This window comes from Lytechinus pictus, chromosome 2, assembly GCF_037042905.1.
Source record: "Lytechinus pictus isolate F3 Inbred chromosome 2, Lp3.0, whole genome shotgun sequence".
Taxonomy (NCBI): domain Eukaryota; kingdom Metazoa; phylum Echinodermata; class Echinoidea; order Temnopleuroida; family Toxopneustidae; genus Lytechinus; species Lytechinus pictus.
The window spans coordinates 23201902-23219110 of NC_087246.1; the positions used below are offsets into that span (position 1 = coordinate 23201902).

At 35.6% G+C, this 17209-nt stretch overlaps 1 protein-coding gene across 1 annotated transcript; it reads right to left on the bottom strand.

Moving 5' to 3' along the window:
* Positions 1 to 295: 295 nt before the first annotated feature.
* Positions 296 to 16635, bottom strand: LOC129254544 (small integral membrane protein 14-like). Its single transcript, XM_054893007.2, has 5 exons — positions 16500 to 16635; positions 9053 to 9139; positions 4869 to 4914; positions 4040 to 4185; positions 296 to 2685 (listed from the first exon to the last, which is right to left on the bottom strand). Exons 2-5 carry the CDS (start codon positions 9125 to 9127, stop codon positions 2647 to 2649), a joined length of 306 nt encoding a protein of 101 aa, XP_054748982.1. The 5' UTR covers positions 9128 to 9139; positions 16500 to 16635; the 3' UTR covers positions 296 to 2646.
* Positions 16636 to 17209: the final 574 nt, after the last annotated feature.

A 17209-nucleotide genomic window follows, 5' to 3' on the forward strand; every position in this document is an offset into this window, starting at 1 on the left:
GGGAAATTTTAGGGGCGATTTGGGCTGTCATGAGGGCAAAATCTGGAACATATTCTTAGGTCATAAATCAATTATATAGGGATATCACATAGCACAAGAAAGGATCACCAGTCGTGCGTGGAGTCACTCGTATCTTACAACAGCTTTATGAAACATCCACCAGGCCCCCATTGCATAAAAGTTACCATTATGGTAACTTTGCCATGCAATGGTAACTTGTATGGAATCCTTGATTTTACCATGATAGTAACTTTTATGCAACGGGGCACAGGGGGCCGTTTCATAAAGCTGTTTGTAAGTTAAGAACGACTGGTGATCTTTAATTGTGGTAAATGATATTCACCATTAAACGTTCATTGGTGATTATTTTGTGCGTAAGAAAGGTTCACCAGCCATTCTTAAAGTCATTTGTATCTTACGAACAGCTTTATGAAACACCCACCAGGTGTATTGACGACCAAAGTTTGTTAATTGTTACATAAGCATTTGATACAACATTTACAATCCTAAGATAGTCTTGCAGGTAAACTTTAACATTTCTGATAGATGGATGGATGTCATTAGGTTTCTTTAGCCTGATCGTCACCTCCAGTGGATGAGACAGAAAATCATGAAATATATATGAGCTGTAAGAAGTGCTAAACTAGGCTTTTAAAACTCAAAACCATATTTCTACCACATGAAAAGCAATGAACAACCTATACAGCTTGTCATTCTCATTATATATTACCACTTAATACTATTAATAGGGATAATGTTTTTAAATGGAATGCAATGTTCAAATAGCTTAATGTTGCTTTGTCTCAAAGGAATCATAACACACAAAACAATACATTTTATGTCCCCCTTCACCATACATATAATTATATCTTATTTATTTTGTTTATGTACATACACAACACCGGATAATTTCACAATGACCTCATTTTTACTTGCAACAGACGATATCACTGATATCTATGCTATATCTACTACGACCTGAATACATTAATGCCTATCTTGAAAGGTAAAGTATTGACACCATGCAGATAATCATTTTCAATGCAAAGGGACAATAGAGAGAAGTCTTTTTGTAAAAATCGTTGACACCCAGCAAATTGTTTCCCGAAGTATCTAGTGAAAGAAGATCCTGTCTCCTATTTGTAATATTTTTTTTATTTTGGTGCTGTGCTGATGTAGAATTCTGTTCAATGCCTACACCAAAAGATCAAAATCTATCTGGAAATCAGCAAGAGACTGTATGAGAGCAATACTTGTCACTCTTTATTGACACATGACTTGGTCAAATGATAGTCATATATTTATGATCGGTTATGCATGCATTCAGTCATTGCAAATGGAGTTAGACAGACATTGGCACAGGAGTAAAAACACCAAGTGCTTTTTACAGTATCAGTTTGGAAGAAGAGTTAAAAACAAGGCTTAAATTATGCAAAGTACATGTATGATAGCTCTAGCACAAGTTGGTCTATTCGAGGAAACATAAGTGACACCCAACTTTATTAAACTTGGCTTTCATTTTAAAGCATCTGACAGATTGTACAGTCTTATAAAACATTAAGTTCCCAACAGCAAACTTTATAGGCTATACTGCTCAAGTTGTAAACATTAATCTTATTAAAACCAGAAAGAAGATCTCTTCCATTGCAAATGGAAATATGGAAATATTTTCGCTAAAATTAACAATTCAAAATGTCCAGAATTCACCACTGGGGATTAATTTCAAGAATTTGGAATTGCAGATCTGATTTTAAAAACATGCTTGACTTTTGGCACTACAACCAGTAAAGTCCATAAACTAGTTGGCAATTTTGCAAAAGGCCTTTTGCTTTTCGCTTGTTGCTATGGTTGTTCTTGTAAATATGCTTGATGATTACTTAAACTTAGGACTAAACCATAAAAAAATTCAAGCACAATTTGCCCAAAATGTGCAATAGCGTAGAGCTGTATGCACACAATAAGGTACACGTAAACTGCAAAATCTGCATAACCCAAGAACTTCATGTTACTCATAAAATTCTGCAAGTGATAGACAGGCTGTCAAAGGCTTATAAAGAAATGGAGTACTCAGTGTAGTTTACAATCCCGAAGACACTCTACAAGATTAGAATGCAACTGAAGCTGGAAATAGGATCGAGTCGCTTTCTACAAGATTGGTGAAATTCAGCAAGTGATAATCATGCTATCGCAGGGTAATGAAGACAGAGGTGTGGTGGTAAATTGTCAATTCGTCTACTGCCGACTCGTCCACTCACCACATGGTTTACTTTCATTTAGTCTAATGCCATTCTATCCATCAACATTTCGTCTAACAACCATTTGGTCCTTTAACCATTTGGTCCAATCATCACTTCGTCTAATCACCATTTCGTCTCATAACCAGTAGGTCTAATATCCATTTCATTTTCATTCATTTTGCACAATTGAACACTTAGTCCAATTAGACCAAATAGTTTATGGACCAAATGGCTAATGGACCAACTGGTTATTAGACTAAAAATGAAAGTAGACCATGTGGTGAGTGGACGAACTGATGATAGACCAAATGATAGTAGACGAGTTGGCAATTGGAAGAATTGGCATTAGACGAATTGGAAATAAACCAGTGTGGCCCGCTTTGTTCATATTGGTCAGTGTTAATGGGTTCTAGTCCAGAGGTGGAGCTGGAGGTGTGGGCCCAGGATCCTGGATGATGGATAGGTAGAGAGATAGGAAAAAAGAAAGGGAGAGAGAAAAGAAGAGATGAGAAGAAGGGGAACGGAGAGAGAGGGAGAAGGGGGAGGAGATAAAAGAGAGAAAGAAAAAGAAAGAGTGAGTGTGAGAGAGAGGAAGAAACAGACAGACAGATGATGATGATGACAGAGATAATGAGAGGATACAACTAGTTAACAACTCATTCAAATTGTGAACACTTTAAAAATTAAACATACAACTTACTGTATCTAACTTTCCATCCTTTGCCACATTTCTGAATTAGAGTCCAGAAAGGGTAACTGAAGGTAATAAAAAATATGCTAATTAAAACGATATTGGAATGAAACATCCATACACATACTGTATTACATGTATGTACATGTGTAAGTCCCCATCTTAGAACAATGACATTTTATTTAAAACGTGTTTATTATTCCTAAAAGGCCAAGACACCCCATCAACAAGTGGATTTGAATAATAAACATTAAATCTGAATTACATAAAATACATGCAAGGAAATGAGACTTCTTTAAGTTTGGCTAACATGTACTTTCACAATACAGTAATAAGCAAATTATAGGCAGAATGCGAATTACATCACTTCTCACTATTTCATTGGTATTACATGTATATGAAATATAAGTTTTTTTGTAAACTATTTTACTTTGTAGTACAAAGCAACAGTCAATAGGAGTTTCTATCAAATTGCAGCAGAGTATTTTTATTCAGTGGCTGCGCAATATAAAGCCATCTTATTATTATTGTAATAATCATTTTGTAAAAACAAGTGCAAATTTTAAATGTATCAACAGGTCTTATTTGTAATATTAACTCATCCTATTGTTATCATAATTATCATTTTGTGAAAACAAGTGAGCAATTTCAATGTAATAACAAGTCTTATTTTACATGAGGAGCGTTGTGGCCCAGTGGATTAGTCTTCTGACTTTGAAACAGAGGGTAGTGGGTTCGAATCCCAGCCATGGCGTAATTTCCTTCAGCAAGAAAATCATCCACATTGTGCTGCACTCAACCCAGGTGAGGTGAATGGGTACCTGGCAGGAATTTATTCCTTGAAATGCCACCGCACTGTAAAAGGTTGCGGGGCTAAAGCCAGGGTAATAATATCCAAGTCCTTTGGAAGCGCATAGGGACGTTATGACATAATGTGAAATGCGCTATACAAGAACTGCGTTATTATTATTATTATTTATTATCCAACTTTGAGTTTTATGCTTGCTTTATTTATACCTCTATTCACTCAAATCATCTTGACATTGGGGTGGACTTGACCATAAATGGACACTCCCTGACACATTGTAAAGAAATTGAGATGTTCTCTTACTTGATTGAGTGGTCTTGGTTTCTGGTCTCCTTCTGTCCTGTTTCGTCCAGGTCTCATGAGAAAGAGAGCTAAGGCAAGAACTAGCCAACCAATCATAAAGAGGAACATGGTATAGTCCCCATCGGAGTTAGGTTGAGGACCAGGAACTGTAAAACAGGACAAAAAATAAATTAGCATTGACAAATATAATCTCATTGTAATACTCATCACAATTCATTAAATTACCAAAAAACTATTACCATTAAAAACAGCATTTAGTTTACTCAATCATCCCACAAATTTGTAGTTCAAGTTAATTGCCAGAGCTAAAGGCTACCAAGGCCAAAGCCTTGAATGCAAATCGGGGTAGATCAGGTCAAATTTCCCGATCAAAAAAATACCTGGAAGTGACAAACTTCAAGGCAGTCTTCCCATGATTTTTTAACATATTGTAGTTTAATAGATGATTAGCCAATAAAGTTTACTGGGCTTCAGAATATATAGGCCTTGAAGTAGGTACAAACCAGCAGCCTCAATACCACCACTGAAGTCCTCTACAATTATTGATGACTCAAGACATTCATTGATTCATACCGCAATTTAACCATGTTGCCAACTAGCAAAGCAAGCACCTTTTCTCTCAAAGGTACTTTAGTTTCTCTCTACAAATGAAATTATAGGTTAATTTATTTTCTGTAAACTGTCTTAAAAGGTAAATTTCAAGACCAGCTACAGTATATACATATTAACATTTATAATGCACAATCAATGACAGACCATGCAGGGTGTTGTCAGTTTGCTTCCACTTTATCACTGTAATAATAATAATTATCCTATAAACTATACTTACAGTCTAAGTCACACTGTGAGTCACTGCAGGTATTTTGCTCCCTCAGCTGTCATATTAAAAAAAATATATATTTTTATAACACAACAGATAAAATTTTCCACCATATGTTGTTATCACAGACAGGGAGTGTAAATTAAATACTTGGCTTGTCCCTCCTCCATACACACATACAGTACATACATGACAGTATACATGCATGTCTGTATGCTAATTTTATTATGTTCCAGCTGCTGTTTTGAAACCTACATGTATGGAGAAAATCAATGGCTGATCGGGGGGGGGGGGGCACATCAGGTCCGTGCTCTCCTCCCCCCCCCCTTTTAGAGACAAGAAAAATATTTTTCGGGAATTGTGTCATGCAATCGGAAGTGCACAGGGGCAGGCGGCGCACATTGCTAATGTACTGCGATGCCTGATGTGATGCTTCAAAAATTAAAAACGATTTGGCAAAAACGGTCTAAATTTCGCAAAGAAATATTTATAAGGCAAATTTTTTTCCCACCTCCTGGACCTGAGTAAACAGAATATGCAAGGCGGTCGAGCCGTGTAGGCCAGTGCAGCATAATTGAATGCATGCAGTACGCAACAGATGTCAACTATTTTCCATGAGGCATTGCGAATTCTGGCCTGTCCACTGCAACCGATCCACTGAATTGATATCTGTTCCTTTTTAACGGAAGAGGATCATGCGTTTTTTTTATCTGGTCTGAATATTGTTTCAGACATGGGTGATCAATAATTAATACTATACATACATGTATGTAGAAGGTTGACTCATACATGTACGCAAACTCCACAACAGTGTGCTTTTTATTTTAAGTACATGATCTAGTGAACAAAAGTGATGATTATTTTTTTTAGTAATGTTCTCAACTTGGCTTTGAGATGTATTTTCTTTAATCTCCAATCTCCAAATATCTCCTTATTTTGGGAAAACATATTTTTTACCATCTAGTTAAAATTCAGTGTCCATATAAAATAAGGCTATATACATGTATGCAACTAAACTAGAGGAAAGAAGATTACTTTTTACGTACATGTTCAGAAATTCAATTGACGCAAGACCCTAATGATTGGATTTCAAAAAACTCAATTAGCAAAAAGCCTTGATACACTGTGCACTGAAGTGCATACAAATGAATGATTAAAATGGATCTGCTTTACATGGAAGGCATATCATTATCTACAGTGTGTCCTAGAAAAAAGGAAACCGGAATTTCAGTGTAATCTTTTGCTATCATAATCATAAATTTGCTTCATGAGATGTACATCAATGAAAGGATATGCTTCCCACTCCCCTATTCATTTAAAGCCCATCTCGACGTTCATTATGTAGAAATCTAGCATGTTTTCAATCATCTTTTTCTGGACTATGCGGCATTCGTATTTCACGCTTTTCATCTCATGTGGAAGAGGAAAAGATAGATATTCAGCTTATGAATTTTTCCCCCGAAAAGATAGCAGTAAAAGCCAGAAAACTCGCTCAAAATCGTAATTTGCTCATGCAAATGAAAATTTGGTAGCACCAATTTCCATTGTTCTAACTCAGTCAAGCGTGCATTATGAACGTAGAAATGGATCTCAAATGAATGAAGAGAAGCATACGTTTCCATTCATATACATTTCATGATGCAAATTTATGATTATGATGGCATAAAATTACACTAAATTCCGGTTTCCTGGTAGGAAGTAGGAACTGAATGCTACTACTCCTAACAGACAAAATGGTCTGTTGATGGATGCATTAATAAAAAAGATTTAATTTGAATATTTATGTTTTTTCACAATAGGATTTCATGAAAGATCAGTGACCTCTTTTTAAGCAACTGAGGTTGGACTATCTGGCTAAACACCATTTTGTCTAGGGTGTCCACTTTTATAGAGCTCTCACAAATTTAAATTTGATTGGGAGGTTTGCCAAAGAAGAACAGTGCAAATTGATTTGGACATTTTTGCAAAAAACAGGGCTCAGGAGGGTGTTCCCCCCCCCCAAAGTCCATGGTTCCATTATGCATTATGACTTTTAATATTAAAGCATTACTGATGGCCTGTTCTTGGGTGCTATACATGTACATGTATGTATATGTAGGAGATAATCACAATTTTCCCCCATGTTTCAACGAAGTGGCCTACAGGTGACCCTAATCAAAACGTAGAAAAATTGTTATTAAAAAAAATCACTCTTTTCCAGTCTAAAAAGATTGGATTTCAAAATTGTAATCAAAATGGTTGAGAATGTGATTTAGTACGGAATCTTTCCAGACTTTTAAGTGGTGCATACTGTACAGTTGCAGTATGTGCACTTTGCTTATGAAAAAAAATTATGACCCCCCCGTCATTTTTTTCCAAGGGTTACTTTTCACAAATGATTACCTAAATCTGCAACATTGGTTAAGCTTTAAATAGCATTCAGTAAATTGGGAATTTTTGGGGCTCTCTTTTTAGTTTTCTAAGGCTTTTTTTACAATTTTGAGGGTGAATCACCCCATGCCCCTGTGATTTTTTTTTCCCTGGACACCCCCCCCCCCCATGAGTGACAATAAAACCAGCTACAGGGGCTAAAAAGAAGGAAGAGGCCTTAAAGAAGAATGATGAACATACATACAAAACCATAATGAGTATACATGTACATGTACGCCTCCCAATCAGATGCCTTGCTGAGCAGAAGTGTATTTAATACTATCAATATACATATCAAACAAGGATTTTATTATTGTACAAGTAGTCAAGTACAGTACCAGTCACCATTCTTTGAATCACTATTCCCTGTTTCAACCAGAGAACAATAGATTTGGTCCACTGATTCTATTGTTCTCTGGCCGAAACAGGTAATGGGTGATTCCATACCTGTACGTGTCGTACGGGACATTTAGAGAACATTTGACAGTTTTTTTACAAGAAAAACAAAAAACATTCCAGTAACTAAAGGTGTTCATTAGGTACTACTAGAGTGTTAGGAAAACCATGACTTAACATGACTTTAATTCACATCCTGCATAATACAGATTTAAAATAGTAATGTGTCGTACGGACGTAGAAAAATTTGTTTTTTTCAGAAACCTCAAGTTTGTACTCTAAAGTCTGTGAGTTGGACAGATAATTTTCATAGAAACTGAACTCAAATTTATATTCAATTACCCAAGAACAAACAAATCTATGAAAGAAAGCAAAATAAACATTCATGAATAAATAAAGCAAATTACAATTTTCGAGAACATTGTGGCGTACGGGACACTCAAAATGTGTCGTGAAATTGCATCATCAAAAATAAAATTGTAGGAAAAACTTTTGCATTTTCATATGTCGTACGGGACATTGCCAAAAATAGGTTCGGAAAAATCAAGGCTACCCCTATTATGGATGATGAAAATGTTGTAGATATTATTTGGAACCATCAATGATACATTATTCCATTGACCTGCAATATTTTCAATCTTTTCATGCTTTGCCAATAATCGTTTCAGGCAGTGTTTGTACTTGACTATTTAATTAGCAAAATTATTGAAAATTGAAAATTCTATTGTTTCCCCCCAAAAAACTATATCTGACTTCAGTTTTGGTTAAAACTCACAATTTTCATAAAATTTAGGTATCATAGTAAAATATTACACTACTTATGACTTATTGAAAGTAAGTTGAAATTTATGATATTTTTGAAGTTCTAGTGTGGAATTGCCCTAATAGTGAGTCAAAGAATTGTGACTGGTAGTGTACATAATATTGTTTACTTGTTGTACATTAAAATTTTACAATACAGCCAGGCCGTCATATTGATAATACATGTAGGATTGCCACTCATGCATACACAAACCATGCACAGGGATACTCAGAATCCACCAATGGCTTGGTGACGAATATACTGTTCAATATTAAAGCTCTATAAGTTATTCAAGATACACACTCAAATTCTACACAGAAGGGATTCACATTGGTTTTCAGAGATTTATAATAAAAGTACCAATATGTAGTGTGGTACTTGATATACTGTACATACATGTAGTTTAATAAAGGAAATCAATTGAAATAGAATTTGACTTTAATTCATTGTCAAAACTTTAAAGGAATTAAGACTGAGAGCCCAATTTTAGTAGTGATTTTATAAACATGAACAGCTTTGTGGAATACTACCAAAAGACCTAGGTGATGTTGATAATGATAAGAAAAGAGAAGAAAAGGTGACTTACCATGTTTATTAATCTCCTCATTGCACCTTCATGTGACCAAACACACTCGCAAGGGTCATATCCCCCTTCTGCCATCTTTCACTCTCTCTGTAACGAAAAGTGTGAAATGAATATAGCAAAATATATTGAAAAATTTGGGGGAAAAAACAACAACAACAAAAACGCTTTTTAGGAAGGTATATATCTGATGAAATACTCGTTCTCTTGGATATATATGGGGATAAAGGTTTGGTTTTTTTTTTTTTTTTTTGGGGGGGGGGTGATGGCCAAGATCAATTCCAGAGCGTGATCAGTTCATCACAGACGGACATTTGGTAGATTTTGAAAATTTTGAAGGCTTGTAACAAATTAGGAATAAGATAAGGTTCCAACTTCCTTTGTGTGTTATAGTGAAAGGTAGGACAGATTATGCTGAATGATGAAAAAAGTTTGTTGCCATGGTTACCTCCAAACACAAGTATCCACTAAACAGTTTGAAAAATCACGGACGGACTAGTTGAAAATGTGGTTTTCAATATTTTGGTATATTTTTATTGTTTCTTTCTAAACAACTTGACATTGACCAATAATTGTTTATGCAAATAACACTCAGGTATGTTTGCTTTATACATGTTCAGCCTATCAAATTTTAACCCAATATACTTTTGAGAGAATCGCAAATATTTTCCATCATAGACGGATCTCACAGACAAACACAATTTAAAGACATCAGGAGTACCTTCACTACTTTTTAGGAAGTTCTTATTACTTTTTTTTTTTGGGGGGGGGACAAAAGCTAATATTCTGTGATGATTTGTACATTTCTGAATATGATTCAAAACAGTATTAATTGCACAATCAATTTGCTGCAACAAACTTCAATCAAGTTGTAGCAACTTGATTGAAGTTGTAGCTATTTGATTTCTCTGCTAGACCTATCTAGACATGATTGCTTTAAACACAGATCTTTTCAAAATCAAATGTAAAATATGTCCTAATGCACATTGTCTTCTTTTCAAATTATAGAATACTAGTAGGTACCAAATCTACATGTACATATAGTTGATCAATGATCATGTTGTATGTTCATGATATATCATGATGATACATGTTTAATATTTAGGCATTCCAAGAACAAATATGCTTTTAAAGTCCATTAATTGATAAAGTTTTCTGCCTCAGAAATCAAATAAAAAAGATTCACAGGTTGCTGATCCTTCATGCTTGTTTTGTGGATCAAGTATGGCCACAACACTTGTCGGAGGCTCTCTTCACCATAACACCAATAGCTGTCATGTATTTAGGCCCTGACCGGACCCAAAATTGAAATTGATAAATCATATACCAATCGAAAGCATATCAAACTTCTAAACATTTTAGTGCAAGATTTAGTATGCATTTTCACTGTTTACCAGATGAGCAATTTGCTTAAAAATAGCTCCAATTATTGGGCTTTGAAAGAAGGCATTCTTGTACTTTTCACTGGCCTCAAGACCGTGACATCATGTTTTGTGTTAGAAGCATTATTGTGAATCCATAGGTTTGTATAGGAATAACTGGATGATTTTTCTGCTCATCAGATTATGCATTCTATTTTCTTCTTTTCTATCACATACTAGAGATATCATATATATTTTCCTGTAAGCTTGAATTGATGACATCTACAGATTTGGACTTGTTTTTGCCATATTTTATTTCTTGCTTTTTTTGGCATAGCTTTCCAACTCTATCTGCATTCAGATTATGTGCAACAATTTTTCCTGACATAGCAATTTAGGCCCAATAACGGCCAAACCAAGATCACAAAAAAACTTTGTGAAGAGTTGTAGTGTAGGTTTCCATCCATTTGAGTACTGAATAATTGTCAGTGCCATTTTTTGCTGAAAATTGAAAAAAAAAAATCAAATTCATAATCTGGAAATCTTTTTTACATACAAACCTATGGAAGTACAACCCTCCAGAGAATGAGACGTCACATAATTCAGGCCATTTATCCCGTAGTTTGATACAGCTTGTTGTTGAAAACCATTAATTTTAGTTACTCAGCTGTCAGTGTCAAGTGGTGAATATGCATATTTTAGCTTTGCATGTACATACTACATGTTGTCCTATGCAGCATTTTTTCTTTCATGATTTCATGCAGGGTTGGCGAATTTGAATTGTGATTTAGATGCTACGATTTTTTTTAAATATTAAACACTCAGCTGCTCATCCCTCTTAAAAATTGTAATCAAATGCCCAGGGTCTCTCAAATCAAAAGCTACATATTATACATGTATAACAAATTGTTGAAACAATAAAATACATAAGGAATTGGTAAAAAAATCAAATACCGGTACATCAGAAAATAGCACACTTGTATTTTTATACCATACAAAGTACAAAATTTCATTTTTTGTGTCACATACGGTACCTAATACATGTACCATATGCTACTTGGGCCTCTTTGAACATGTTGAATTGATTACCAATACCAGCCCAGATTTACAGAACAAAGTTTGCTTTCAGCCAGTCAAGCGCACCAGCTGAGCAATCGTCATAAGGAAGTTTTATAAAACATAGTGAACATGATCATAACCGATCTTTAGGCAATACCACTCAGGGGTGGATCCAGGATTTTCCAAAAGGGGGGGGGGCAAATTTTTTGGAGGAAAATTTTGACAAGCCAAGCCAAAAAAAGGTTTTCAACCACAAATTAAGGATATTTCGTACCCAAAAGAGGGGGCACACCTCGGTTTCAAAAGACCTTATCGCAAATAGATTCACACAAAAGGATCATGGGATCAAAAAGGGAGCAATAGCGCCGCTATTGTCCGGATGCGACCATGCGAACGCAAGCAGCCGACAATAAAGTGTATGATTTCCATAGTGTATCAAAATACGATCGACGCCCGCAGCCAACTTTTTGCTTTCTTCAAGTAAACAGCTCGTCATATTTGTTTCAGAAACTAACATCACTTTTCTTCTTGATTATGGGTGGCAGAGATAGATGTGCTGTCTATAGTTGCAAGAATTACCACAGATTTTATGAAGACAAGTGCAATTTTGTTTCATTTTCTCGCACTGTCTGGGCGTATTCTGAGCTGTGCAGCTGTGACTGTGCAAAGTGCGCTTGTATGCACAGACCTACATGTATGGCACGGACTGCGGGCACTCTCGGCCCAGGGACAGTGTACGTCCGCGAGGCAGTGGATGAAACTGCATGGTCCCGGAATTCAAAGGAATTAATGTAAAAATGATGATCAATAAAACAGACTCTGCAGTAGATTTGATTACTTTATTCTAGTTATATAATTTAGTAATATATCAATCGATTGTCAAGAATACATGTTTTATAAATGATTATCTCAATCATGATTTTATTCAGATATTAACCGAGCTGTGTTTTATTTTTCTCTCCACAGATACATAATTATTACATGGAATTCAGGATCATGGCCGGAAATTTTGAAGTTTCATTAGTGGCCAGGTCCCAAGATTTATAATACTGCAAAGACAAAATAATGAATTAAATAGAAAAAAAATGTGAGAATAGATGAAAGTATGAGAGAAAAATAAGTTTTAAAAGAATGAAATGAGAAAGGTGATCTGTGAGAGAAGTAATCTGCGATGAAATTGAAGATGCCAATTTTTAAATATTTGTTTTATTAAAACAATGGAATATATATCATTTATAATTATATGAATAAAATATCCATCAGCTGCTTAGTTTTCAGACAAAATAAAATTACAGAGCGCTTCACAGAGACCATAAAGAATACTAGGGCCTATATATACGGCATCAAGAATGTTTTAAATTCAGGGATTTACTCTCATTTTATTCTGCATGTCATAGGCCTATTTATATGCATTTCTTAATATGTATGTATATATATATATATATATATACACACACACACTAGCTTATTTTTAATATACTTTATATTTGGTCATTCTGGCCGCTCGATCCTCGAGTCTCACCCCCCCCCCTAACATTATAGATCTTGTAATGATCAAACTAAAAAGCCCATTTGCAAAGAACTATATTTCCCCAAAATAACAAAAACTAGTTTAATTTACTATTTATGGAGATAAAATATATATCATGGTCTACATTATGATTCTCATCAATATTCTTTAATGGAAAAATAGCTTCAGGCTCTCTTCGGATCGCCGACATGCTCTTTGCTAAAGTCGATGGGCATAATTAATTATGCCCGCAATCACCATGCTCACTTTTCCCACAAAATCTCCCCAAATTTAGCCCCAGAAAAGTTGGAAAATACGGTGAGCATTGAACTCATATTTTCACTGTGCAATCATGATACAAAGATTGTTCTATAAATCCACATTCAAGAATCCAAAATAATTTCAATACAAAGGAATCAGACTTTAAAAAAAGCCTGGATTTTTAGTGACACTACACAAAACATATGGCATTGTATGGCTTCCCGAAAGCCGATTCCGCATTTGCTCCCTTTTCATTCCCGTGATCCTTTGCGGTGACATCAGGGCTGCCAACTCTCACGCAATCTGCTTGAGTCTCACGCAATTCACCCGATTCTCACGCTCTCACGCTGAACCCCAAAAATAGAGAGAAAAAAAAGTTTATTAGCCTATATCGGATATTCAATAACATTATAACCCGACCAGGCAAAAGTTTCAAAGTTTTTAACCACACAAGCGCAAAGCTAAACCATCAATGCAAATTGGTTTCGGTTTGCCATGCATAGACAAGATATTGAGTTGCGATTGGCTTATCCCGCATGTGAGAGCTGGTGGCGTCGAAATTTTACTATGAAGCGGGGTTTTTGTGCGAGGCACAACGAGCGATCGAGTGTCAATGCAATGCCATGCCATGGCGATAGCCCGCCAGCCCGGCGCTCTGAATACATGATAGCCCCACATATGCATTTGTGTGTGTGTTGATACACTTGGTTTCTTTCGTAGCTTTATTTTCATTGAGCCAAAAAGAAACTGAAGAAAGAAACTTTTAGCTTTCTTCCTCCGTTTTCTTTTCAATCATTGTTTCTTCCCTCTCTTCTTTCATTTTTTTGTTACTGTCTTTCTTTTTTAATTTTCCTTTTTTTTCTTTGTCTTTCGTTCATTCTGTCCATTAAAAAAATATTTTTCTTTATTTCGTTTTCTTTCTTTCTTTTTTGATTTCTTCCTTTAATTCTTGAGTCCATCCATCCTATATTTATCTCTTCTTTCTTTCTTTCCTTCCTTCTTTTTACCCTTTCTTTCCTTCATTCTTTGTTTCTTTGTTCTTTCTTCCTTCCATCCATCCTTTCTTTATACCATTTTTTGTTTTTTATTTCTTCCTTCTTTCAGCCTTTTCTCTCTTTCTTTCATTCATTCCTTCCTTTCTTCTTTCTGTTTTCTTTTTTTTCCCTTTGTTCGGCAAATAAAAATGTGATAAGGAGATTCCTCATGAAAAATTACCCCTTTTCACTGTCTACTTTAAAAATTCACCGTCTACTTTTGTTTTGATAAGGATTTTCGTTGTCAATCACACACAAAACAAATGGGCTTCTGACCTCAGTGAGACAAAATTTTGGGTGGAAAAAATCGTGCTTTTGTTGGTGTTGTTTCTTTTGTCCTTTTGCAAAGCAAGTCTCCAATGTGGGAGTAGGGTGTCTGAAGCCACACTGAAAAGTGTCAGCATAAAACAGGCTGATTTAGGGGAAAATATGGCACATTTTTTCGGGGAAGTTCAGGCTACTAGAAAAATGTGATCTGAATTTATTATTAACTTGTGTTTGGCATGTATGGAAAGAGAAAATTAAGGGGCTTCTTTTGACAGTAAGGACAAGTTTATATGATCATTTTAAATAAGGATTTAGAGATAAATTGCAAACCCTTATTTTTGTGTGTGTTGAGATTGCCATTTCTCCATGCGTTTTCTATGGGAAAATGAAATTTCTGTTTTGCACAATTTTTTTCACTTTGTCGCAATTTTTCATTGTGATCTGGTTTCCAAATCTTTATAAAAATCATACCATCAGAAAGAGCATAAAAATTCCTATTAGGGAATTTATGGACAAGTTTTTGGCATTAATAATAAATTTATAACAGCTCTCGGAAGCCAAAAATTTGGATTTGTGTGTGTCCATTTCTTAACTACACAGTCTATGGCAGAGAAATGCTGAAAATTTACCTAATTTCATTCTTCTTTTTTGCAGCCAATAATTGGATTTTTTTCAAAAATGTTACATTTCTGTCAGTCTGAAGGTCATTTCTCTTCAAATTCACAAAGAAAATGTGATATTTTCTTGAAATAAGAAAAATAATTTTTTTCTCCAGACACCCTAGTGGGAGATTGTCTCCCCTATTGGAGAGAGTCTCCCATATTGGCCGTGCGCCTCTACTGATTGAGAGACAGGGCCATCTTTCACCGCTAGGTAGGTTGAATATAGACCAAAAGCTTCGGTCTCTGTTATGTTGGTTGTTCAGCTGAACTCCGTTGGCTTCACTCACCAAATACAGAGACCGAAGTTCTAGCGCGATCTGTACAGGGGACTCAACGGCCGTATGTTTATGTACTTAAGATCGGATAAAACGGGGAAGTGAATTTGCGCGACAGCCGAGGTAAGTCACTGTTTTTGTTCCTTTTAACTTGATTTTTCTCAGTTTTTTGGCAATTAATGCCAAGAGGGAATATTAATTTGCATTTTGGTCGCGTTAATTTTCAAAATTTTTATTCATTAAAGACAAAAATTGAAGAGCCCCGACGGGGGGATTTTGCATTGCAAGTCCCCTAATGGTGGCTGCACGCTAGCGAGCCGTCTGTGTACGAGGAGAAATAAAAAAAATAAAAAAAGTTAAAAAACTCCTCGAAACAGACGGCTGCCAGCTGTCTAGGTTGAATACTACTACTAGTGCCGACGGATTGAATACTAGTGCCAAAAACCATCGCCGTATAATTTGATCGCCCGCGCACAGACACAGTCGACGGGTTGAAGAAAAAATTAACGGAAAAAGAATAACCAGCATTTGCTCTTGGAAATAAGACGGGTCTGAAATTCAGGTTAATTCTATAATCTATATTTCTATATATTTGAGGAAACTCTCCAAACGGGTTGAATAGTACTACTAGTGCCCATACGATACGCCCTCTCACACGCGCGCGACGAACGCTATTTGCGATAAGGTCAATACAAATTTTAATTTTTCTTCTCAAAAAGGGGGGGGGGGGTACATGCACTGATCCGCGCCTGATACCACTCATTCAAATGAAGCCCGTGACTCCCACCCTGGGCCTGGCGCCCAGCTGCATTCAGTGTTTGTAAACATGCATGATCGATTCGATGCAACACTCAGCTCACCGGCGACACTCCATCGCACAAACAGACATTGACACCCGCATTGACAACAAGCACAGACAGTCAAAACAAAGTTATATCGGACTTATTTCCTTTCATTTTGCCTTTTTTTCAGTATTTAATTCCCAATTAAATACTCATATCTGGTTGTCCTTATATCTTACCTGGATTTTAATGCTTGGTAAAAAATTGTTTCACCTCATTTAGTTGGTTGAAAATTGGACAATCCACAGAGTCGCAGACATAATCGCCTTTGGCTCCTCTATCCTTGCTGAGCTGAGCGAGCTGAAGCTGTCGATCACAAATTCATGTCCTACTTACGGTGTCATCTAGACGTCTTTTGCGAAAAGAAAACATTATGGTCTACACTCGGGAATTTCATGTTTTTATATTAGTTTTATGTAAAAAAGGGAAGATCGATGAGAATTCATTCAAAATACGCAAATATGATGGTCTGGTACGTAAATCTTAGAGTAGCTTTCTAAAACAAAATTTAAATCCCGAAGACTATTGATATTTTACAGAACAAGTGGAACTATGCACCCAACATGACCTTTGATCATGATCACGTGACCTATTAAAGACATGTGCAACAATCATTCATACTTGATTACCCTTATGTCTATATGTTTCATGAACTACATAAACTTTTTAAGTTATGATGTCAATTCATCAAATACCCCCAACACGACCAAAGTTCATTGACCCTAAATGACTTTTGATTTTGATCATTTGACCAGAAACAAGCACAATATATTCAGGGTTACTCTTATGTCCTAAGTTTCATGAACTAGATCTATAAACTTTAAAGTTATGATGACAATTCCACAAAAAACCCAACATTATCAAAGTTCGTTGACCTTAAATGACCTTT